The sequence below is a fragment of the Leptodactylus fuscus genome, chromosome 9 (assembly GCF_031893055.1).
Source record: "Leptodactylus fuscus isolate aLepFus1 chromosome 9, aLepFus1.hap2, whole genome shotgun sequence".
NCBI lineage: Eukaryota > Metazoa > Chordata > Amphibia > Anura > Leptodactylidae > Leptodactylus > Leptodactylus fuscus.
In genome coordinates this window covers 45214216-45240192 of record NC_134273.1, presented here as the reverse complement: position 1 = coordinate 45240192, position 25977 = coordinate 45214216, and the positions used below count along the sequence as shown (strand labels likewise).

At 47.2% G+C, this 25977-nt stretch overlaps 2 protein-coding genes across 2 annotated transcripts in view; both read right to left on the bottom strand.

Moving 5' to 3' along the window:
• Positions 1–1214: 1214 nt before the first annotated feature.
• On the bottom strand, positions 1215–2114 carry LOC142218024 (ran-specific GTPase-activating protein-like). The gene has a single exon (XM_075286409.1). The coding sequence runs from the start codon at positions 2011–2013 to the stop codon at positions 1384–1386; it is 630 nt and encodes a 209-aa protein (XP_075142510.1). The 5' UTR covers positions 2014–2114; the 3' UTR covers positions 1215–1383.
• A 5856-nt stretch (positions 2115–7970) lies between these two features.
• LOC142217998 (myocardin-related transcription factor A-like) overlaps positions 7971–25977 on the bottom strand; it is a 55918-nt gene continuing 37911 nt past the window's right edge. The window contains exon 2 of the mRNA XM_075286375.1: positions 7971–8489. Coding sequence (XP_075142476.1) covers positions 8014–8489 — 476 coding nt within the window. The 3' untranslated portion in view covers positions 7971–8013. The remainder of the gene's footprint in view (positions 8490–25977) is intronic.

The window sequence follows — 25977 nt, the reverse complement described above, 5'->3', positions numbered from 1 at the left end:
ATCCTATTCATTCTCATCTTTTGAACCAGCTCCTTTCTTTTTATCACCCTACTACCTGCAGTAGTGACCCTCTCTCCTCAAACCCTCTCCAGTCTCTGTTGTCAGCAGTCACTTCTTACCTTCATGGCCGGCTCCAGGTTTGTGTGGGCCCTTGGGCGTCAGAGCCCCAGTGGGCCCCTTTTGAAATAACTCATGCACACTGCAGCAAAAAAAACAAAAAAAACAATCATAATTGAGGTTTTTTTTGCTGAGGGAGATGTATGGAATGGACTGTGTTACAGTCCAATCCAGTAGAAGTAGATATAACCTGTTTAGACATCAGAAAATAAAGAGGAATTTGAGGCAGACATTTGCCTCAGATTCTTCTTTATTTTCTGCCCCCAGCTCACATTTCGGGGTATCCGCATTCTGTTGCTGTTTTCCATCACGGATTAGGCCCAAATAGGTCTAACCAGTGAGGAGTCTCAAGCTACGTTCTCCGAATCAGCTGCAGAATCTGTGGCAAAATTCAGCAGGATGCTATTTTTCCATCTTCCTGCTCTAATAGGAGGCAGAATGAGGGAGGAATCTGCTGCTGATTTAGGTGCAAAATCAGTGCCAGATTCCACTGTGTGAACAAAACCTGATACGGTTAATAGCGCCACTCCACAGTGGCCCCCGCACAGCATTAATATGCTCCCCAGTGGCCCCCGCACAGCATTAATATGCTCCACAGTGGCCCCCAAATAAGCATTATATGCTCCGCAGTGACCCCCACACAGTATTATATTCTCCCAAGACCCCCTCTCTAGAGTTGGTGCTATTATTTTATTCTGGGTCCTTTATTAGCGGTCTATTGATCTGTGACATGTAGTGAAGCTGCCCACTTGTGATCGCTGTGTATACAGTACAGAGGCTGCTGCTTGTCTGTTGTACTGTATAAGTATTAGGATTTGTTCACACAGTTTTTTTTTTTTTTTCATTCTCAGTTCAAATTTATTCAATTCAACAGTCATCCTAGCAGGGTCAACACAAAAAATAACCCATCAAATCCTTTCAATGGAACACCTCTCTAAAGAAATGTGATGTTGGACTGTATTATATGTCCAATTGCAAAGGTCCGCACCCATGAACAATCCTAGCCAAGATATAACCATTATAGATTCCAGTACATTTTCAAAATGGTTTTATTTGTTACTTTGGATGACTATAAATAAGTGTTTCCACTATGGAAAAAGAAAATGAACACAGTACATTTTCATGACTGGGGAATGGATTTGTTTCTGAAGAATTCAGCTGAAGGACAAAAGCTTAGAAAAAAAACAACCTGAATATTTAAACTCAGTTCTTTTTTCTTAGTTATAAGTCCCTTGTAAAAAATAAAAGAACAAGGCTCTAGTTGACTTATTGCTTTTCTTCAGTTTTTTCTTGCTTGGCATCCTCTTTGTCTTGAACCTTGCTTTCCTCCTTTACAGTGAGTTCTTCTAATTTCTCAGCCACTTTATCAGCACTATCATTTTTGGACACATCTTTAGTTGCTTTCTCCTTTACTTCATTTCTACATTCTTCAAATTTTGCCTTGAACTTTTGAGCATTCTCTGCATTTAAAAACCGAATGGCCAGTAGTTCAGGTTTTGGTGCCTCATCTGCATAATCTGCATATGTATTCCAGACCCATGCTCTATCACTACCTGCGTTGGGTTTTAGTTCCATTGATGGAGTCACATAATGATTAGCGCAGATTTTCAATGTCTTGTCTCTTCTCATCAAAAGGCGGATTGTCCCCTTCTCCCTGTGTTTAAGTAGTTTAACATCACCAATACCTCGTTCTTTCCACTCTGGAGGGTCATTTTCAGAAGCAAATCGAAACAACTTCGCTCTCATTTTAAATAACTCCTCTTCATCTTCTTCAAGAGTCTTAATTTCTTGCTCCGGCAGAGAAACAATGGGTTCAAACTGAGGATCGTGATTGGCTTCATCTGTGTTTTCAACTGAGGTTTCATGCTCCTCTTGGGGTTCCTTGGTATCGGCCATCAGGTGAAGGATGGAGGCGGATTGCACGGCACGGGTCTAGATTGCAGGCTGTCGCTCTCGGTCCGCGATTTCGCGCTGTTTTTCCTCCCTCCCACTAACAACACGTAAACCCGTGCGTCACGCCGCAACCTCCAGTCCTTACCAATACCCACACAGTTTTTTTACAGGCAGATTTTTGAGGTGGAATTTGCCTCAAAAAATGCCTCACAACTCACTCAGTAGCAGACCTTTTCCTTCGATTTATTTCAGCCTCAGGAAAAAAAAGCATCATGATCTGTCTTCATGCGGAGTTTGCCTTTAAAAGCACTTTGAAATGAATAGGAGGTAGAAAAAAAAAGCGCTCCAAAAGAATGCTAGAATGTTTCCTTACAGCAAAATTTGAAGACATACCAAGAACAAGGTAATGAATTGCCTGGAATTACTGTCTAGCAGTTTGGTGACAGACAGGATAGTAAACCAGGAGATTTTAATAAGAACCAGAAGATACCTGGTGGAGTAAACAGATCTACAGTACAGTCAGTATGTCATGCAAAACTCAGCTGTATCCTAAGCAGACTGATAATGACTCATGTGACTGGTGAACTAACTGAATGAACAGCTGAACGAGAAACAAATTATGTTAGTCTAGTTCCGTGATGGCGACCCTATGGCGCACATGCCAGAGAGGGCACAGAGTCCTCTCTGCTGGCACGTGCGCCTTCGCCTGAATCGCTACTTTCAGCAGTATGTGCAAATGCAAATACAGCTGAAAACTTTCAGTATAGGCTGCAGGTCTGCAGCCTACACTGACTGCAGAGTGTGACCTCTGCCCCAATGCAGGCGCGATGACGTAAGTCATCAGCACCTGCAGTCAGAAGAAGAAGGATGGTTGCTCTTCAGGGGCCCTCAGCTAAGTATAATACTATGTGTCTGTGTGTATGGGGAGGGGGGCTACTAATATTGTGTGTGTGTTTGTGGGGGTGTACTGTGGAGCATATAATACTGTGGGGGGGGGCATACTGTGGAACATATAATACTGTCTGGGGGGATGTACTGTGGAGCATATAATACTGTGTGTGGGGGGGCCTACTGTGGAGCATATAATACTGTGGGAGGGCCAACTGTGAAGCATATAATACTTTGGAGGGGGGCTACTTTGGAGCATATAATACTGTGGGAGGGCCAACTGTGAAGCATATAATACTTTGGAGGGGGGCATACTGTGGAGCATATAATACTGTGGGGGGGCATACTGTGGAGCATATAATACTGTGGGTGGGGGCTACTGTGGAACATATAATACTGTGTGGGGGCCCGAAGTGGTGCATATAATCCTGTGTGGGGGGGACTACTGTAGAGCGTATAATTCTATCTGGGGGGGTGTCACTGTGGGGCAGATTGTACTGTCTGAAGGCCACTGTAGAGCAGACTGTACAGTCTGGTGTCCCCTCACTATTTATATTACACAGTATCTGTTTTATAGCATACATGTGATATTAGTACAGGCTATAATAACATTGCAAGGTCACTATAATACAGATCTGTGCGATTTAAATAGTGAATATTAATTGTTCAAAAGTACCAAATGCAGAGACCTTTACCTTTCAGTACAAAGTTGTTTGTATTATTGAAACCTCTGTAAAGCTCCATTTACATGAATGTAATTTGTGGATCCGTAACTGTCCGCAATTGTGGATCCACACACTATTAAGGTTAAATTGCCGTGTTGGCACTTTGCGATAATTTAGTGGGTTTTGGGTTGCAGTTTGGGCACTCGGTCCCTAAAAGGTTTGCCATCACAGGCCTAGTTGCATGATATCCATATGGCTGAGCACAGCAGTGACACGTATTGTAGTTTAATGGTACAGACTCATGGAGTGTCCATGACATGAGCTGAAAAGCATATTTAACAGAGTAGAATGGACCTCTGAACTAACCAGATGGTGATTTTAATCACAAAAACAGATAACTTGCATTAAGTTCAACACACTCTCTTTCACTCACATGTTTGTCTACTTTGTTTTTCCAGCATTAGGAAAAAAAACGCTTGTTTGCAGGGAAGACTGTAGTGATGCGTCTTTCCCTCCTCGCACTTGCTTTAGTTTATGAAGAACTCCTCTTTGTTAGGATTGTGAACCACATGTTAGTTCTGTGTGAAAATTCATTTTAATCTAATCGTTCAGGAACTACCCATGCTAGACACATCCCGCACATTTGTATGCCAAGAACTGTAAGCAAACCAGCATTTAACAGGAGTTGTCTATGGTTAAGTTTTTTATGGCCTATCCTCAGGATAGGCATTAAATACCTGATGGGTGGGGGACCAACAGTCAGCCCTCAGACCTATCAACTGTACAGAACAGCTCCCGGTACCTCTCCTATATACGAGCTTTAGTGCTAGCTTTCTTCCTCATTTGCATATGAAAAAGTGTGATTTAAATGAAAATTAGGTTCTTAAACTGGATGACAGAGGTATGTTTGTCCATTAAAGGTACAGTACAATTACTGCATTTATTCACCCTTTCTACACTCTTTTAAGGGAGCCTTGACACGGAGTAAACGCGTGTGTATTTTTGCAAAATACACGTGTAAAAATAAGACTCCCATTGACTTCAATGATATTTTTTACACGTGTAAAAATACGCCTGTAAAATGTCATTGAAGTCAATGGGAGTCTTATTTTTACACGTGTATTTTGCAAAAATACACGTGCCTTTACTCTGTGTGAAGGCTCCCTAAGGCTTTTTCCAAACTTGATTGGAAGAAAAGAGGTGAAAAACACGAAATATTCGGAAAGCCTTTACTAGGTTTATCTAGGCATTAAAGCCCCCACAAATCGCGTAAACTATTAGGTCTAAATGGCAAGGGGGTTTGGAGGTCCCAGATTGCTCTCGCTACTTCCTGGCTGCAGTCACAGCTCGCATTCTTGATTGGTACCACTCAGCACACTCTAAACTCTGGAGTGCCAAGGAGGGGTCCCTGAGCCCACTCCCTCTCACGGCTCTCCCATGGCTTCATAAACGCTTTTGGTCAGACAGTAAGACTCATGTGCTTCCTTATGTCCCACGCCAGACACTCGCTGTATGGAGACCCTGTAATGATGGCCCTACGACTCCAATCTCAGGCAGCCCAGACTTCCTGACTGCACTTCACTCCTCTTTCACACTGTGGATCAACCCACCCTTAGATTCTACATGGTTATGTCGGTCTCCTCCCCTGCTTTGAATTACTTGCTGCGACCCCAAACCCTGACTCCGTTGCCTCTCACTGGTAGTATGCCCAGCTTTCCCATTTTCATACTATTTTTTAAGACCTCTCACGATCTTCATAGGGTGTTTGTGCCTCATCTAGTGCTCCAATCCATACTGTCTTGCTTATCTATGGCATGCTCATGGAGGATTCCGCCAACTGTTTACCAGCATTCAGGGTAGTTGGGAAAGGGAGTTGGGGGTCTTGTTCCCCGCCGACGTGTGGTCTTCGGCTTTCCAAGCATGTCATAAGTTCACTACATCTTGCAAAGTGCAGGAGACAAATTATAAGATCCTCTCCAGATGGTGCAGAGTCCCCTCTGTCCTTCATGACTTCTATCCCTCCACTTTGGACCGATGCTGGAGATGTCACATCAACTGGGGCACTATGACACACGTCTGGTGGGGCTATACTCCTATGCCCTTTTTGGTCAGGTGTCCGTCATATTATTCAGATGGTCACTGGCATGGTTTTGGAAAATGACCCTGCTCCTCTCTATCTTCGAGCGTCAGTTTAAGAAACACACCTGGAAGTGTACCCCAAATTGTACCTATTAGGCTTATTAGTAGCGGCAAGATCCGTTACCCCATGACTGTAAAAATCCCTGTTGCTCCCATCTCTGTTGTCTTGGCTTCAGGAGGTCTTATGCATACGCAGCATGGACCTCCTTTTACTATTCTGCTGAATTCTAGTCTGTTTTCCCCTCTGTGTCCTCTTGATTTTTCCTTTCCTCTGTTCCTTGTTGCCATTCTTTCTTCTCTTTCAACATGACATGAGGTATTCTTTTTTCTGTATTACGTATTTGACTCTGCTGCAACAGAGCTTTAGTTTCTCTCCTTCTCCTAGGATACTCCCTGTTCCCCACCTGACATTTCTTGTTCTCCCTGCCACCCCATCCGTTACCTGACCTTCCCTTTGCCATGTTCACTCTTCATTGTTGATACTTTGTATGACTTGTTCTTTGTGATATAACAAAAATTCCAATAAAATTCCTAATATTAGAAAAAGAGGAAATTCATTCCTGGGCCACCTTTTGGAACATAATATAAATATAGATTAATGAATGGTTTTGTTTTTTTTTCTTTAAGAAACCTAAAAAGGTATCATTTTGAAATAATAACCAAGCTAGAACAACTATCCTTTTCACTAGTGAGGGTGAATTTGTATATTCTTTACCCAGAATTCTTAGCAGGTCAATTCATGGTCTTATAAGTCCTTGTACCAGTCTCTCCCTAATGAGACACATTACTCCTTCTGACCATATTGAGACCTCTCACACAGACATCCAGTCCCCTGCTCTACACTCATGAGAGGCAAGAACATCAAAATAGCTGCCTGTGGATGGGACCCTCTTCCTTTTGGAGGAGTTATTTTGGCTTGGCTCAGATTTTCATATTATGCCCTTGGTTTCTTTGAAGACAACATATTCATCTATAGAGAGCGTCCTTCCAAAAGGTGCATTAGGAGCAAGTTCCTCTTTTTCTTCAATAAGGTTTTATTTGTATTTCTTACTCAGAATTCATAGCAGAACATTCATGGTCATCTAAGTCCCTGTACCGTCTCTCACTTATGAGACACATTACCCCTTCTGAACCATTTATTTAATGCATTTATTACAGGGATGAAAAATTCCAGATACCCAGCATTTGTAATGGTGCCAAGCAAATATATCCATATACATGTAGCATGAAAAAATTAATAGTTATCCTGACTGATAAGGGTCAGTATTAGCAGAATAAGAATACAATGTGGCATGAGTAAGGCTTCAGTCACACATGCGTTGGGTGACCTGGATGCTGTCCCTTATCCCGCTTGAAAAATAGGGAGATAAAAGTCCTACAAGCAGGACTTTTCTCTATTCATTTTCCGGGCAGAAACCAGGAGGACCCCATTATAGTCTATGTAACTGTTTGTTTGTTTTTTTTTTGTTTTTTTTTTAATTTTTGGTTCCCAAAGCAGACCCGAAGAACGCAAACCCCAATAATAGTGTGAATCTAGTGTAAGCCATCCTGTCCAATTGGGTAATTATAAGTGTCATAATATGGCTATAAAAACAAGTAGTCCATGTAGGTAAAGGTCTTTGGCAAAAGAAAAGTAATTTGGCATCAACATGAAAAATAATAATTAAACACTTATTAGCAGTACTTCGAATACCAGGAAACATATATAGTTTTGTATTTATAGTTATGACTGGTTATAATTAGTCATTTAATGTACGTATTCCATTGCCAAACTATAAATACAAGCCTCTCACCTCTACCAGGTTATAGTCCTCTCTACATCGAGCTGAAGAGATGCAAGTACATCAAAACAGCTGTCCTCGATTGAGAGACTATACCTGGTAATAATCCCAGGGTCATTGCAAAACAAAGGCCTCTTGGAAGGTCGGGCATGACGCAAAAGGGAGCAACCTCTATTGGGTTATTTCACTGGAATTCTGTCTTCCCAACTACATCAGGGAAGATAGGCTTGCACATTCCATTGAGCGCCCTCTATTGTTTTGCAATACAGAGGCAGCATCTGACTTCCTAATTACATCATGGAAGACAGATTTGCATATTCTTCCCATGGTCCTTTGCAAAGTGGCTTTCTAAAGGCTTAATGAGTCTCCACACACCTATATGGTGGTCTCTCCCTAAGGAGTGACAATATCCCCTTAATATTGTCACTTGATGCAGTGTGTTTAACTGACACTTAACTTGGCAGAGAATTTAGAAGAAATGTAGGAAAAGTGCAGTCTGTTTCTTAAATCTTAACATCCACAACAGTAGGTTACAAACCAGAGTCCCACTGTAGTTGTAAGTCATGGCTGTCCAAAAACTCTGTAGAAAAGACACTTGGTGTTGCTGTACTGAGTGGAGTCAGATTCATAGCTGGAGGCTCAGATAGCTCAAGCCAATCCATGCTATCAAGATGAGGCCCAGATGTGTCCAGTCCTAATGGGTCTCCTTCTGGAGAGAAGTTCAAGTCGGATGTGTCCATCGATGAGGTAGGATGATCCAGGATTGCTAAACTGCTCAGCATTTGACTGTGCAGATCATCAATAAGTGGCATAGCTGTTGTACCATCTTCATCCCCCTGAAGTATCTTTGTACCTGTTGAAGCCTCCAGAAAATCTTCTAGTCTGTCTGGTATGGTAGTAGAAGGTAGATGTAACTCATTTTGCCGCACCTCATTTACGAGTGGATGGACCCGAGATGTTTGTTTAACACTTGGCATTTGACTTTCTTTACAATCTGTAGTCAGATCTGTCAACCAAATAACAAAGTTTGTTAAAAACTAGAAAAATCTTAAACTTAGATAAACATTTTGATAACCTACAAAAATAAAAAGGTAAAATTACAGCAGAGTTACAAAATGCTAAATGGCTTATTATTTGGTATGTTTTTAGAGATGCAGCAACCAAATGTATTAATGTACAACAAAAGAGAGTACAAATTATTCCATGTAAACTACTACATACTTCACCAAAGAGACAGCGCAAGTCTTACATTATTGGTTTTGTATTATTTGATTTATTTATTTTTATGTAGATTGTGAGCCCCATGTAGTGCTCACAATGTACATTTTTCCCCCTATCAGTATGTCTTTAGAATATGGGAGGAAATCCACACAAACACGGGGAGAACATACAAACTCCTTGCAGATGTTGCCCTTGGCAGGATTCAAACCCAGGACTCTGGTGCTGCAAGGCTGCAGTGCTAATCACTGAGCCACCGTGTTGCCCCTTATTATTTGCTTGATTTATTAACACCCATTCATTGTTGCTTTACTGAGTGGAGTCATATTCATACTTGCAGGCTCTGTTAGCTCAAGTCTGTCCAGGCCATCAAGTAGAGGGCCAGATGTGTCTAGTCTTATGGTCTCTCCTTCTGGAGAGAAGTTTAAGTCAAATGTGTCCATCAATGAGGTAAGATGATATGTTCTGCAGTGTTAGACTTTGCTACCTAGTACAGAGCAGCAGTGTATCCATTCACTTTCATCTAGGCTGCATTGGGAGTTGTATGTACATCAGTGGTTCTTGGAGAGAATACTCGTGTACAAATTGACTCTGTAGAGCATGTAGGGGGATGTAACTTGTTGCACCTCTGACAAATTTGAAAGAAATCAAAAAAAGGACAAAAACAAAACAAAAACCATAAAATCAGACAGTTGGAGGTTACAGTAGAGGCCCGTTCACTTGTCAGTCCTAATAGAGCTTTGTGTAAACAGTGTGCATAAAGCCTGACATACATACAAATATCTAACCAATTAAACTAATCTTACAGATCTTGAAATTGTTATGTGTTGGCCATTTACACACATACAGTAAATATTTTAGGATACAACCAATTCTCATCTTCCTCCTCTGAGAAACCGCTCCTGTGCATATCCCGTCCACTGGACATGGCTTTACATTAGTTACATTCTGGATTTATAGGTAATGTCTTCTAATGTAAACAATAGCTGAAAAGTCTTAGAATATTGCCTTTTTTTTTCAAGTCCAAACAATCATTAATTCAATTATTCAGCTATACTAGTTGTCAAAAATGCTGAATCTGTAACAGACCCAATTATAAGTTGAAGGGATGTACCAGGATTCACTGTTATCAGTTTAAATAAAGATCTGATATAACCATTATATCTCTTTTAGAAACAGAAGCTATCGGACTAGCTGAGCCCAAAATGTGTTTTTACTTACAGTCCTTCTTCTTTAATAATTTCCATCAATACAGCTGGCGTGCTACGAGACTTCCTTTTTTCATCCAATATGGTAAATAAAAAATAAAAAAAAGACAAATTGTATGTATTGTATGTAATTGTTTTTATACTAAAAATATTCTCTTAGGAGCATTCAATTAAATATAAACTCCTCCTTTCTGTCTCTTTAATTAATAATTTACAATTCAGATGCCAGAAATGATGTTTTCTGTTGATCTCACCTCCCCAAAACAAAAAGTAATAACATTGATAAAAAATAAAAAATGTACCCACAAAGTACAATGTCTTGTACAGCTACATTGAAATAAAAATTAAGAAGTTATGAAAACTGGAATACAGAGAGATTAAAATATATTACTGTTTAAAGGGGTTCTCTGATCTCAGCCTTTCAGCTACGCTGTATACAGTGTCTGCTTTTCACTTCCTGTATTTTCCTCCCTCCCCCTTTCCTCCTGCTGAACGGGACAAACAACACTTCTGCAGGTCAGCTATTCTGCAGATTCTTGTACAGAACAGACTCCATGTTATCTGCGCATTTACATAGAGAGAAAACAGACCAGGCTTTATCAGAAAGTGCAATTAGCTGAACGTATTGTCCTGCCAGCACTGAGTGAGTGAGATCACTTGTCCTATCTCCCAGGTCTGTGGTTATAGCAACGTTGTGTAAACAATAGGGAATAAGGTCACATTAAAGGCAAACAAAGCAGAATTTCTAAAGTAATATATTTAGAAAAAGGCTTCAATTTACATAAGCTACCAGTATAGATAGGATCCTTGAGATGGGACAACCCCTTTAAGGCTAAAATGCGTTATATTAGTAAAGAGCTAAAATGCACATAAGATATATGGCTGCAGTAAGGATCCCCAGGACTGTGCTAATTATCACCCAATAGCTTTGTTAAATACGGACCTAAAACTCTTCACTAAACTTTTGGCTAACAGACTGAATGCTTGGCTCCCCCTCCTCGTCCACAAGGACCAGGTGGATTTCGTCCTCTGCCCTCAGGGCTTTGATAACACCAGAAGGACCGTGGACTTGGTGGAGGTAGTCAACTATTACTCTATCCCGGCTCTCCTTTTAAGCCCGGACGCCGAGAAGGCCTTTGACCATCTTGACTGGTCTTTCATGCAAGCCAGACTGAGGGCCCTTGGATTTTCTGGGCCCTTCTTCTCAGCAATCCAGGCACTCTACTCCCACCCTCGGCGGTGGTTAAACTCCTCCATGCCTCCTCGCCCTCCTTTCCTATTCATAATGGCACCAGACAGGGCTGCCCTCTTTCTCCCCTAATTTTTGCTTTGAGCATTGAACAAATAACAAAAAAAAACCCCTCCTTTAACCCCCTTGTGACTCTAGAACTAAATGCCCTGTATTGTGTAAGTGACAGAACTTGAAGGGTGTAAATTTCACTACTGTTTTGTTTTCATTCCTGTTTTAAATTATTTCAGGACTTCAGCTTTGAGAATGGGGTGATTTACAAAGGTAATAGTCCCTTGAAAAATGGGTTTTGGAAAAATTCTTGAAAATTTGTAAAATCGATGAAAAAAATAAAGAGTGTTTAAGGTTTGATGCCAACATAAAGCAGAGACATGATAAATTAGATTTATTAAGTAATTTGGGTAGTATAACCATTTTCGTGAAAGGCAGATGATTTTAAATATTTTGAAAATAGCCTTTTTCTCCAAGATTTCCTTTTTTTCATAGTTAAATAAAAAACATATCGCCCAAATGTTTCCACCAATATGAAGTACAATGTGTAACAAAAAAGTGCTTCAAAATTATTACTGCAGTGATACATGTCAGATATGAAAAATAGGTTGAAAGAGGATCACAAGGGCTCGAAGGGAAAACTGCACTCACTGGTCCAGACACAAAGAGACATCCAAAGGGTTTCCCTCAGACTCTTTATTGATACAACAGCACAACGCATTTGGGCTCTAAACAGCCCTGTCTCAAGTGCACGCATCTGGCCTGACTGGCTCAGTTATTTGCACTTGAGAAAGGGCTGTTTAGAGCCCAAAATGCATTGTGATGTTGTATCAATGAAGAGTCTGAGTGAAACTCTTCGGTTGTCAAATTGAGTCTGGACCAGTGAGCGCGGTTTTCCCTTCGCGGCTCTCCTTCAACCTGCTACTGCCCAGTCCACCAATGTTACTTAGTGATCACCGCTGCCACACTTGCCTTTGGTTGATTTACACACATTATTGTTTTTTTTTTTTGTTTTTTTTTTAATGTAGATTGTGAGCCCCATATAGGGCTCACAATGTACATTTTTCCCTATCAGTATGTCTTTGGAGAAAGAGAGGAAAACACAACATGGGAAGAACATACAAACTCCTTACAGCTGTTTTACCCTTGGCTGGAGTCGAACTCAGGACTCCAGTGCTGCAAGGCTGCAGTGCTAACCACTGAGCCACCGTGTTGCCCCTACACATTATTATTGTTGTGACCTACAACACCCAAAGATGAGAGGCCAACTGGTCTGGTTTATATCTCTCTATTTGCTTTCATTTCCTAAACTGATCTACAATATAGTATTGCTCAGTGTCTCTTTCTCTTTTTTTTTACAAGATTTGAAAAATAAGGTGGTGGTTTTAGGCTGTGTCCTTAAGGGGTTAAGTACAAGATAGGCTTGACAAGAAATAGTGAGGCCTGGCAAAATCCACACATAATGACTTTATACATTACCTTGCAATCTGAGCCGGGCAGTGTCTAATGGATAGAAGATCGACATAGCAGTCATGCTACCCTATGAAAAGAATTGCAGGAATTAAAAGGCATACAAGTTTATTTTACAGTCAAACTTTTCAAAGTGTAATTGAACGTTAGGACTGAAAATTAAAACAATTGACCCCACTGATCACAGTGCAAACAAATGCCTGTTTAGAGATCAGCTAAATGGATGGCTATTAAAACTTATGAATGCATCTTTTAAAACTGTCAACAGGTTTGGGGGCCAATCTGCTTATATGATAAAGTATCAAGCATACTTAACCCTTTAAGGCTAAAGCCCCACGTTGCAGAAATGCAGCTTTTTTTGTTGCAGATGTTTTTGCGGTTTTACTATATATTTCCCGTTTCATTTGTAGCCATTCTTGACTTTGGCTCAAAAAAAGCCACAAAATCTGCAACAAAAAAAAGCTGCGTTTCCGCAATGTGGGCCTTAGCCTCAGGATGCAGGGTAGTTTGCACATTAACGCTCAGTGATTTTTTTATAGCACTTGAAATTTGGGAAGGGAAAAATGGAAATGAAGAAATGAAAATTGGCCCGGTCATTGGTTTTGTTTTTTTTTCAGTTTTTTTTTTTTTCATGTCCCACAAGGGGACTTGATCACACATCCCCAGTGCAATGTACTGCAGTCTGTGCTGCCATGCAAAACAACTCAGAATGCGTGATTGTATTATTGATTTTATTGCAGGATGGTCTGAGGGGCAACGGGGAGGTTGGTGGTGGTTGAAATTTTGCCTGGATCATGTGATCGCTATTGAGCAAAACATCCAGGGGGTTAATCTGACTCTGGCGGCTGGTCTCAGGCCTCAGCTGTGTAACACAGCTGAGAGCCAGAAGTAATGCTGATGGTACAACTCCTTTACTTGTGGCATTACAGCGCCATACTCAGCGTGGAACTGAGCATTATTTATATGCTCAGCGCGACTTAATAGTACAGCACAGAGCGGGAAAAGGTTAAAACCAAGTGCTTGATCCTCATCTTTCCAATTGTTTGCCATTGGAGGGAATCCAACCAACTTAAATGGTCAGCTGAACTTGTTGAAAGCAGTAGGTTCAGCCAACATTAATCTACAGCTTGGGAACTGCATAATAATTAGCTTATAATCAAAAAATAAAAATAAAATTCCAGCATCATGAAAAATAAATAAAATATAACCTTTAATCCATGTTTTAAAAGAAGGTTAAAACATCCACAATGTTAAGGATCCAAGAAATGAGTTAGCTATGCGTTTCTGGGGAAAAGCAGTAACTAACCCTTTACTCACCTGAGTAATGCGTTAGTTACTGCTTTTACCCCAAAGCGCGTAGCTAACTTTTTTCTTGGATCCTTGACATTGTGGATGTTTTAACCTTCTTTTAGAACATGGATTAAAGGTTATATTTTATTTTTCATGATGCTGGAATTTTATTGTTATTTTTTGCTTACAAATTACTCATTCTTGAGAGTCCACTGAGTTTTCTCTGTGCATCTGACTGGTAGCTGTTCATATATAGAAGATTTTTTGGTTCAAGTGGTGAGAAACATCTGGTTTGGTTTTTGTTATAATAATTAGCTGAGAGGCCACAGAGAAGGATGTTTCAGTAGTTTAGACTGGAGGTGATAAGAGTATGGACTCCAGTGAGGAATGAGCAGATAAGAAATATGTTTTTGAAGATGTTTTTGGTGGCAAGAAGTAGTAAGAGTTTAAATGTGTGACAGCGCAAAGTCAATGGTTATCTTGAGGTATCAGACTTGTGAGACTGGAGCCATCAACTGTTACTGATGGGTCAGGAAGGGGGGCTACAGGAGGTTGGGTAAAGATGACATTGTTTTATCCAGGTTGAGTTTTAGGATGTGGATGGACAGGAAGGAGGTGACAACTGCTAGACACTGAATGACAGAGCAATAATGTCTGGGCCAAAGATATACATTTGAGTATTGTAAGCTTACGCTAGGTTCACACTAACGTTTGCTGTTCTCCATCAAAGATTCCGCTTAAATCGACGGAGAGAAACGTCCAGCAAAAATTACTTTTCCCTCTTCTGAATTTATAGATAACAGGTCACTGCTTTTTAAAGCGGATAAGATATCTATCTTTCAGGTCCCGATGTGGAACCAAAATACAGAAACCCAACACTAGTGTTAATCTTGCACCAAAGATGCACCACATTGTCACCCATCTGTGCCAGAAAATTGGTGCAGCTAGGATAATAAATTCCCAATCGTGTATTTGGACATGGTTTTTGTAATTCCTTCACCTGCACTTTGAATAAGACTTTGCAAAGTTTTTCTGCCACAGATCCATCCTCTACATGTCAGATTTGCCTTATCTGAACATGACCTGAGTTTCCTACTTATAGCTGTATAGTACAGTCACTTGCACTGAAATGACAGGCTGCAATCTTCACCGTTCACTACAGGTGTGTCTTGAAGAACGTCTGTTCTGTACAGAAAAGTTTAAACCCCCTCCAATAAATATCCACATCTTATCACTCAAACCTAAAGACTTCACTTACTACCGCTCCAGACACAGCATGAACTAAGTTGTTGTACGACAGAATGGAGTTCATGACGGACTGTAAATCAGACACTGCCAGGATTTGGTTCTCTTTTGCTTCCTCCATTACTTTTGATGGCATCTGCATTACAAGTCATCTCTCATGACTTCTGGGTTCTAGGGGGCTGCATTCCGGTTCAGCGGAGAGAGGCTCGTGTGCGTGAAGCTTCGGTTCTGTGGTTCGTGTCTGACTGTTTTGTCTTGCACGCGCTGTGTCCGCGCAGTTTGTACTGGTGCAGCACAGTTCATCCGAAGGTTGCGCAGCAAACCGCGAAAAAATGAGCTTCTAAAAATCAAGGTGATAGCCGGGTTTACAGCTGGGCTGGCTAAGGATCCAGTGTGCAGCGGCAGATGTCAGGATACAGAGAAGTCAGACACGTTCAGGGCAGAGTCACTGCGATAGGATCTCTATAGTTCAGACGGGTCCCGAATGACAGCAAAGCCCTACCACCAGAAGAGCAGTTACCCATGGACAGCGGCAGACCGCCATAGACTACAATAGTGTCCGCCGTTGTTATACTGAAGCCGTCAGAGAGAAAGGTACGCCATACATAATACATAATAGTGTCCGCCATTGTTATACTGAAACCGTCAGAGAGAAAGGTCCGCCATACAGGTTTCTGTGGGGAGAAACTAAGACTTTGGTGTAGGTGTGAACTGAACTCCAACCTCTACCGTTCTCAGCTGCTAGTGTTGTCTGGCAATGTGTATGGGGTTTGAGAGGAATAGTTACTGATTGAACAACCCATATTTATCTAAGAGTCCATTCACACGGAGGAAAATGGTTAGGAATTTGGTGAGAAATTTCAGTGCTGAATAAAAGCCTCCCATTGACTTCAATGAGTTCCTTTTTCTCCTAGAAATAAGAGGCTTTTTTTTTGGCGCTGAAATTCCACACCAAATTCCTCACTATTTTTCACCGTGTGAATGGACCGCAGCATTCACTTTTCTGTTGGAATACCTGAAGTAGACTCCATTATAATGTCTGACAGAAATTGGCAAATGAAAAAGTCCTGCATGCACAGCTTTATCCTTCCTTAGTTTAAAAACAGGACAGTCATTGGTAAGCAGTGTGCAGTGAAATGACACGGACCCCATAGACTATAATTCCGCACGGTCTCCACACAGAACATGGGGTGAGAAAAGTAGTTCATGATCTACTTTCCTGTCCACATGACTCGTGCGGAGACCGTGTAGAAAGCACACAGTCCCCATTACAGTCTAAGGCTGTATTCACACAGAGTAACGCCAGGCGTTTTTTGTGTGTTTTTTGCACATAGCGCCGCGTTTACGCCGCGTAGCGCCGCGTTAACGCCGCGTATACGCCGCGTTAACGCCGGGCAACGCCACCGCTAAATAGCGCGGCGTATACGCGGCGTTAACGCGGCGCTACGCGGCGTAAACGCGGCGCTATGTGCAAAAAACACACAAAAAACGCCTGGCGTTACTCTGTGTGAATACAGCCTAAGAGGTCTGTGTGCTTTCACTGCACACCGCTTGCCAATGTGTTCAGTAGTCCGTTCGGGGGGGTCCCCATGTGGACTCCCCTGAACGGATTACCGAGGCAGATGTGAACCAGGCCTTAGACCAGAACTGGGCAATGTACCACCCGCGGGCCATATTCGGCCCCCTGACTGACTCAGTTAGACCCTCATAGCTTGACTAGGGAGGCGTGTATTAGTGCCAGCAGGACAGTGCAAGAAGATGGCGACCTGTGGTGTGTGTCCTAAGGTACTGAGAGGGGAAGGAGGGGGATGTGAGATGCAGGGTAGAGAGTGTGTGTGTCTCAGTAACCTAGAGGCAGAGATGGAAGGGGAATGTTATACTGGGGGCAGAGATGGAGGGGGAATGTTATACTGGGGACAGAGATGGAGGGGGAATGTTATACTGGGGGCAGATGGAGGGGGAATGTTATACTGGGGGAAGAGATGGAGGGGGAATGTCATACTGGGGGCAGAGATGGAGGGAGAAGGTAATCCTGGAGGCAGAGATGGAGGGAGGGGGGAATGTCAAAACTGGGGGCAGAGATGGAGGGAGGGGGGGAATGTCAATGCTGGGGGCAGAGATGGAGGGAGGGGGGAATGTCAATATTGGGGGCAGAGATGGAGGGAGGAGGGAATGTCAATGCCAGGGGCAGAGAGGGGGGAATGTCAATGCTGGGGGCAGAGATGGAGGGAAGGGGGAATGTCAATGCTGGGGGCAGAGATGGAGGGAGGGGGGAATGTCAATATTGGGGGCAGAGATGGAAAGAGGGGGGAATGTCAATACTGGGGGCAGAGATGGAAGGAGGGGGGAATGTCATTACTTGGGGCAGAGATGGAGGGAGGGGTTATGTCAATACTGGGGCAGAAATGGAGGGAGGGGGCAATGTCAACATTGGGGGCAGAGATGGAGGGAGGGGGGAATGTCAACGCTGGGGGCAGAGATGGAGGGGGGAATGTCAATATTGGGGGCAGAGATGATGGGAACGATATCAATACTGGGGGCAGAGATGGGGGGAAGAGGGAATGTCAACGCTGGGGGCAGAGATGGAGGGAGGGGGGAATGTCAACGCTGGGGGCAGAGATGGAGGGAGGGGGGAATGTCAATATTGGGGGCAGAGATGGAGGGGGGTATTTCAAGACTGGGGGCAGAGATGGAGGGAGGGGGGAATGTCAACGCTGGGGCAGAGATAGAGGAAGGGGGACACGTCAATACTAGTGCAGAGATGGAGGGAGGGAAGAATGTCAATACTGGGGGCAGAAATGGAGGAAGGGGGGAATGTCAACACTGGGGGCAGAGATGGAGGGAGGGTGGAATGTCAACACTGGGGGCAGAGATGGAGGGAGGGTGGAATGTCAACGCTGGGGGCAGAGATGGAGGGAGGATGGAATGTCAACGCTGGGGGCAGAGATGGAGGGGGGAATGTCAACGCTGGGGGCAGAGATGGAGGGAGGGGGGAATGTCAATACTGGGGGCAGAGATGGAGGGAGGGGGAATGTCAACACTGGGGGCAGAAATAGAGGGAGGGGGAATGTCAATGCTGGGGGGCAGAAACGGAGGGAGGGAGAATGTCAACGCTGGGGGCAGAGATGGAGGGAGGGTGGAATGTCAACGCTGGGGGCAGAGATGGAGGGAGGGTGGAATGTCAACGCTGGGGGCAGAGATGGAGGGAGGGGGGAATGTCAACGCTGGGGGCAGAAATGAAGGGAGGGGGGAATATCAAGGCTGGCGGCAGAGATAGAGGGAGAGGGAATGTCAATATTTGGGGCAGAGATGGAGGGAGGGGGGAATGTCAATACTGGGAGCAGAGATGGAGCGAGGGGGGAATGTCACTACTGTGGGCAGAGATGCAGGGAGGGGGAATGCCAACACTGGGGGCAGAAATGGAGGGAGGGGGAATGTCAACGCTGGGGGCAGAAATGGAGGGAGGGGGGATGTCAATACTGGGGGCAGAGATGGAGGGAGGGGGGAATGTCAACGCTGGGGGCAGAGATGAAGGGAGGGGGGAATGTCAATACTGGGAGCAGAGATGGAGCGAGGGGGGAATGTCACTACTGTGGGCAGAGATGCAGGGAGGGGGAATGCCAACACTGGGGGCAGAAATGGAGGGAGGGGGAATGTCAACGCTGGGGGCAGAAATGGAGGGAGGGGGGATGTCAATACTGGGGGCAGAGATGGAGGGAGGGGGGAATGTCAACGCTGGGGGCAGAGATGAAGGGAGGGGGGAATGTCAATATTGGGGGCAGAGATGGAGGGGGGTATTTCAAGACTGGGGGCAGAGATGGAGGGAGGGGGGAATGTCAACGCTGGGGCAGAGATAGAGGAAGGGGGGAATGTCAATACTAGTGCAGAGATGGAGGGAGGGGGAATGTCAATACTGGGGGCAGAAATGGAGGAAGGGGGGAATGTCAACACTGGGGGCAGAGATGGAGGGAGGGTGGAATGTCAACGCTGGGGGCAGAGATGGAGGGAGGGTGGAATGTCAACGCTGGGGGCAGAGATGGAGGGAGGGTGGAATGTCAACGCTGGGGGCAGAGATGGAGGGGGGAATGTCAACGCTGGGGGCAGAGATGGAGGGAGGGGGGAATGTCAATACTGGGGGCAGAGATGGAGGGAGGGGGAATGTCAACACTGGGGGCAGAAATAGAGGGAGGGGGAATGTCAACGCTGGGGGGCAGAAATGGAGGGAGGGAGAATATCAACGCTGGAGGCAGAGATGGAGGGAGGGGGGAATGTCAACGCTGGGGGCAGAAATGAAGGGAGGGGGGAATATCAAGGCTGGCGGCAGAGATGGAGGGAGAGGGAATGTCAATATTTGGGGCAGAGATGGAGGGAGGGGGGAATGTCAATACTGGGAGCAGAGATGGAGGAAGGGGGGAATGTCAACACTGGGGGCAGAGATGGAGGGAGGGTGGAATGTCAACGCTGGGGGCAGAAATGGAGGGAGGGGGGATGTCAATACTGGGGCAGAGATGGAGGGAGGGGGGAATGTCAACGCTGGAGGCAGAAATGGAGGGAGGGGGAAATGTCAATACTGGGGGCAGAGATGGAGGGAAAGGGAATGTCAACGCTGGGGCAGAGATGGAGGGAGGGGGAATGTCAATGCTGGGGGCAGAAATGGAGGGAGGGGGAATGTCAACGCTGGGGGCAGAGATGGAGGGTGGAATATCAATACTGGGGCAGAGATGGAGGGAGGGGGAAATGTCAATACTGGGGCAGAGATGGAGGGAGGGGGAATGTCAACGCTGGGGGCAGAAATGGAGAGAGGGGGAATGTCAATGCTGGGGGCAGAGATGGAGGGAGTGGGAAATGTCAGCGCTGGAGGCAGAGATGGAGGGAGGGGGGAATGTCAATGCTGGGGGCAGAGATGGAGGGAGGGGGGAATGTCAGTGCTGGGGGCAGAAATGGATGGAGGAGGGAATGTCAATGATGGGGCAGAGATGGAGGGAGGGGGGAATGTCATGGCTGGGGGCATAGATAAAGGGAGGGGGAATGTCGATATTGGGGGCAGAGATGGAGGGAGGGGGGATGTCAACAGTGGGGGTAGAGATGGAGGGAAAGGGGAATGTCAACTCTGGGGGCAGAGTTGGAGGTAGGGAGGAATGTCAATGCTGGGGGCATAAATGGAGGGAGGGGGGAATGTCAATGCTGGGGGCAGAGATGGAGGGAGGGGGAAATGTCATGGCTGGGGGCATAGATAAAGGGAGGGGCAATGTCGATATTGGGGGCAGAGATGGAGGGAGGGGGAATGTCAACGGTGGGGGTAGAGATGGAGGGAGGGGGGATGTCAATGCTGGGGGCAGAGATGGAGGGAGGGGGGAATGTCAAGACTGGGGGCAGAACTGAAGGGAGGGTGGAATGTCAAGACTGGGAGCACAGATGGAGGGAGGGGGGAATGTCAAGACTGGGGGCAGAGATGGATGGAGGGGTGATGTCAATGCTGGGGGCAGAAGTGGAGAGAGGGGGAATGTCAATGCTGGGGCAGATATGGAGAGAGTGGGGAATATCAATGATGGGGGCAGAGATGGAAGGAGGGGGGAATATCAATACTGTTGTCAGAGATGGAGGAAGGGGGGAATGTTAGTACTGGGGCAGAGATGGAGGGAAGGGGAAATGTCAACGCTGAGGGCAGAGATGGAAGGAAAGGGGAATGTCAACGCTGGGGGCAGAGTTGGAGGAAGGGGGGATGTCAATGCTGGGGGCAGAAATGGAGGGAGGGGGGAATGTTAACGCTGGTAGCAGAGATGGAGGGAGGGGGGAATGTCATGGCTGGGGGCAGAGATGGAGGGATGGGGAACGTCAAAATTGGGGGCAGAGATGGAAAGAGGGGGGAATGTCAACACGGGGCAGAGATGGAGTGATGGGGGAATGTCAAAGCTGGGGGCATAGATAAAGGGAGCGGGAATGTCGATATTGGGGGCAGAGATGGAGGGAGGGGGGAATGTCAACGGTGGGGGTAGAGATGGAGGGAAAGGGGAATGTCAATACTGGGGGCAGAGATAAAGGGAGGGGGGAATGTCAATACTGGGGTCAGAGATGGAGGGAGGGGGAATGTCAATAACTGGGGGCAGAGATGGAGGGAGGGGGGAATGTCAACGCTGGGGGCAGAGAAGGAGGGAGGAGGGAATGTCAATACTGGGGTCAGAGATGAACGGAGGGGGGAATGTCAACGCTGGGGGAAGAGTTGGAGGGAGGGGGGAATGTCAACGCTGGGGGAAGAGTTGGAAGGAGGGGGGAATGTCAATTCTGGGGGCAGAAATGGAGGGAGGGGGGAATGTCAACGCTGGGGGCAGAGATGGAGGGAGGGTGGAATGTCAACGCTGGGGGCAGAGATGGAGGGGGGAATGTCAACGCTGGGGGCAGAGATGGAGGGAGGGGGGAATGTCAATACTGGGGGCAGAGATGGAGGGAGGGGGAATGTCAACACTGGGGGCAGAAATAGAGGGAGGGGGAATGTCAACGCTGGGGGGCAGAAATGGAGGGAGGGAGGATATCAACGCTGGGGGCAGAGATGGAGGGAGGGGGGAATGTCAACGCTGGGGGCAGAAATGAAGGGAGGGGGGAATATCAAGGCTGGCGGCAGAGATGGAGGGAGAGGGAATGTCAATATTTGGGGCAGAGATGGAGGGAGGGGGGAATATCAATACTGGGAGCAGAGATGGTGCGAGGGGGGAATGTCACTACTGTGGGCAGAGATGCAGGGAGGGGGAATGCCAACACTGGGGGCAGAAATGGAGGGAGGGGGAATGTCAACGCTGGGGGCAGAAATGGAGGGAGGGGGGATGTCAATACTGGGGCAGAGATGGAGGGAGGGGGGAATGTCAAGACTGGGGGCAGAAATGGAGGGAGGGGAAATGTCAAGACTGGGAGCACAGATGGATGGAGGGGGGGAATGTCAAGACTGGGGGCAGAAATAGAGGGAGGGGGAATGTCAACGCTGGGGGGCAGATATGGAGGGAGGGGGAATGTCAACGCTGGGGGCAGAGATGGAGGGAGGGGGGAATGTCAATGCTGGTAGCAGAGATGGAGGGAGAGGGGAATGTCAATGCTGGGGGCAGAGAAGGAGGGAGGGGGAATGTCAACGCTTGGGGCAAAGATGGAGAGAGGGGGGAATGTCAATATTGGGGGCAGAGATGGAGGGAGGGGGATTGTCAATATTTGGGGCAGAAATGGAGGGAGGGGGGAATGTCAAGACTGGGGGCACAGATGGAGGGAGGCGAGAAATTAAAGACTGGGGCAGAAATGGAGGGAGGGGGGAATATCAATTCTGGGGGCAGAGATGGAGGGAGGGGGTAATTTTAAGACTGGGGGCAGAAATGGAGGGAGGGGGTATTGTCAAGACTGGGAGAACAGATGGAGGCAGGGGGAATGTCAATGCTGGGGGCAGAAATTGAGGGAGGGGGAATGTCAATATTGGGGGTAGAAATGGAGGGAGGGGGGAATGTCAAGACTGGGAGCACGGATGGAAGGAGGGGGAATGTCAAGACTGGTGGTACAGATGGAGGGAGGGGGGAATGTCAATATTGGGGGCAGAAATGGAGGGAGGGGGAATGTCAACGCTGGGGGCAGAAATGGAGGGAGGGGGAATGTCAACGCTGGGGGCAGAGATGGAGGGAGGGGGGAATGTCAAGATTGGGAGCACAGATGGAGGGAGGGGGGAATGTCAAGACTAGGGGCGGAGATGGAGGGGAAGGAATGTCAATACTGGGGGCAGAGATGGAGGGAGGGGGAATGTCAAGGCTGGCGGCAGAGATGGAGGGAGAGGGAATGTCAATATTTGGGGCAGGGAGGGAGGGGGGAATGTCAATACTGGGAGCAGAGATGGTGCGAGGGGGGAATGTCACTACTGTGGGCAGAGATGCAGGGAGGGGGAATGCCAACACTGGGGGCAGAAATGGAGGGAGGTGGAATGTCAACGCTGGGGGCAGAAATGGAGGGAGGGGGGATGTCAATACTGGGGGCAGAGATGGAGGGAGGGGGGAATGTCAAGACTGGGGGCAGAAATGGAGGGAGGGGAAATGTCAAGACTGGGAGCACAGATGGAGGGAGGGGCGGAATGTCAAGACTGGGGGCAGAAATAGAGGGAGGGGGAATGTCAACGCTGGGGGGCAGATATGGAGGGAGGGGGAATGTCAACGCTGGGGGCAGAGATGGAGGGAGGGGGGAATGTCAATGCTGGTAGCAGAGATGGAGGGAGAGGGGAATTTCAATGCTGGGGGCAGAGAAGGAGGGAGGGGGAATGTCAACGGTTGGGGCAAAGATGGAGAGAGGGGGGAATGTCAATATTGGGGGCATAGATGGAGGGAGGGGGAATGTCAATATTTGGGGCAGAAATGGAGGGAGGGGGGAATGTCAAGACTGGGGGCACAGATGGAGGGAGGCGAGAAATTAAAGACTGGGGCAGAAATGGAGGGAGGGGGGAATATCAATGCTGGGGGCAGAGATGGAGGGGGGTATTTCAAGACTGGGGGCAGAGATGGAGGGAGGGGGGAATGTCAACGCTGGGGCAGAGATAGAGGAAGGGGGGAATGTCAATACTAGTGCAGAGATGGAGGGAGGGGGAATGTCAATACTGGGGGCAGAAATGGAGGAAGGGGGGAATGTCAACACTGGGGGCAGAGATGGAGGGAGGGTGCAATGTCAACGCTGGGGGCAGAAATGGAGGGAGGGGGGATGTCAATACTGGGGCAGAGATGGAGGGAGGGGGTAATGTCAATACTGGGGGCAGAAATGGAGGAAGGGGGGAATGTCAACACTGGGGGCAGAGATGGAGGGAGGGTGGAATGTCAACGCTGGGGGCAGAAATGGAGGGAGGGGATATGTCAATACTGGGGCAGAGATGGAGGGAGGGGGGAATGTCAACGCTGGAGGCAGAAATGGAGGGAGGGGGAAATGTCAATACTGGGGGCAGAGATGGAGGGAAAGGGAATGTCAACGCTGGGGCAGAGATGGAGGGAGGGGGAATGTCAATGCTGGGGGCAGAGATGGAGGGAGGGGGAATGTCAACGCTGGGGGCAGAGATGGAGGGTGGAATATCAATACTGGGGCAGAGATGGAGGGAGGGGGAAATGTCAATACTGGGGCAGAGATGGAGGGAGGGGGAATGTCAACGCTGGGGGCAGAAATGGAGAGAGGGGGAATGTCAATGCTGGGGGCAGAGATGGAGGGAGTGGGAAATGTCAGCGCTGGAGGCAGAGATGGAGGGAGGGGGGAATGTCAATGCTGGGGGCAGAGATGGAGGGAGGGGGGAATGTCAGTGCTGGGGGCAGAAATGGATGGAGGAGGGAATGTCAATGATGGGGCAGAGATGGAGGGAGGGGGGAATGTCATGGCTAGGGGCATAGATAAAGGGAGGGGGAATGTCGATATTGGGGGCAGAGATGGAGGGAGGGGGGATGTCAACAGTGGGGGTAGAGATGGAGGGAAAGGGGAATGTCAACTCTGGGGGCAGAGTTGGAGGTAGGGAGGAATGTCAATGCTGGGGGCATAAATGGAGGGAGGGGGGAATGTCAATGCTGGGGGCAGAGATGGAGGGAGGGGGAAATGTCATGGCTGGGGGCATAGATAAAGGGAGGGGCAATGTCGATATTGGGGGAAGAGATGGAGGGAGGGGGAATGTCAACGGTGGGGGTAGAGATGGAGGGAGGGGGGATGTCAATGCTGGGGGCAGAGATGGAGGGAGGGGGGAATGTCAAGACTGGGGGCAGAACTGAAGGGAGGGTGGAATGTCAAGACTGGGAGCACAGATGGAGGGAGGGGGGAATGTCAAGACTGGGGGCAGAGATGGAGGGAGGGGTGATGTCAATGCTGGGGGCAGAAATGGAGAGAGGGGGAATGTCAATGCTGGGGCAGATATGGAGAGAGTGGGGAATATCAATGATGGGGGCAGAGATGGAAGGAGGGGGGAATATCAATACTGTTGTCAGAGATGGAGGAAGGGGGGAATGTTAGTACTGGGGCAGAGATGGAGGGAAGGGGAAATGTCAACGCTGAGGGCAGAGATGGAAGGAAAGGGGAATGTCAACGCTGGGGGCAGAGTTGGAGGAAGGGGGATGTCAATGCTGGGGGCAGAAATGGAGGGAGGGGGGAATGTTAACGCTGGTAGCAGAGATGGAGGGAGGGGGGAATGTCATGGCTGGGGGCAGAGATGGAGGGATGGGGAACGTCAAAATTGGGGGCAGAGATGGAAAGAGGGGGGAATGTCAACACGGGGCAGAGATGGAGTGATGGGGGAATGTCAAAGCTGGGGGCATAGATAAAGGGAGCGGGAATGTCGATATTGGGGGCAGAGATGGAGGGAGGGGGGAATGTCAACGGTGGGGGTAGAGATGGATGGAAAGGGGAATGTCAATACTGGGGGCAGAGATAAAGGGAGGGGGGAATGTCAAGACTGGGGGCACAGATGGAGGGAGGGGGGAATGTCAATATTGGGGGCATAAATGGAGGGAGGGTGGAATGTCGACTGGGAGCACGGATGGAGGGAGGGGGAAATGTCAAGACTGGGGGCAGAGATGGAGGGAGGGGGAATGTCAACGCTGGGGGCAGAAATGGAGGGAGGGGAATGTTAATATTGGCGGCAGAGATGGAGAGAGAGGGGAATGTCAACGCTGGGGCAGAGATGGAGGGAGGGGGGAATGTCAATATTGTGGGCAGAGATGGAGGGAGGGAGGAATGTCAATACTGGGGGCAGAGATGGAGGGAGGGGGGAATGTCAATGCTGGGGGCAGAGATGGAGGGGGGATATCAATACTGGGACAGAGATGGAGGGAGGGGGAAATGTCAATACT

Coding starts and splice junctions, on each gene's coding strand:
- LOC142218024 (XM_075286409.1), bottom strand. CDS start 2,013: ATGGCCGATACCAAGGAACCCCAAGAGGAGCATGAAACCTCAGTTGAA.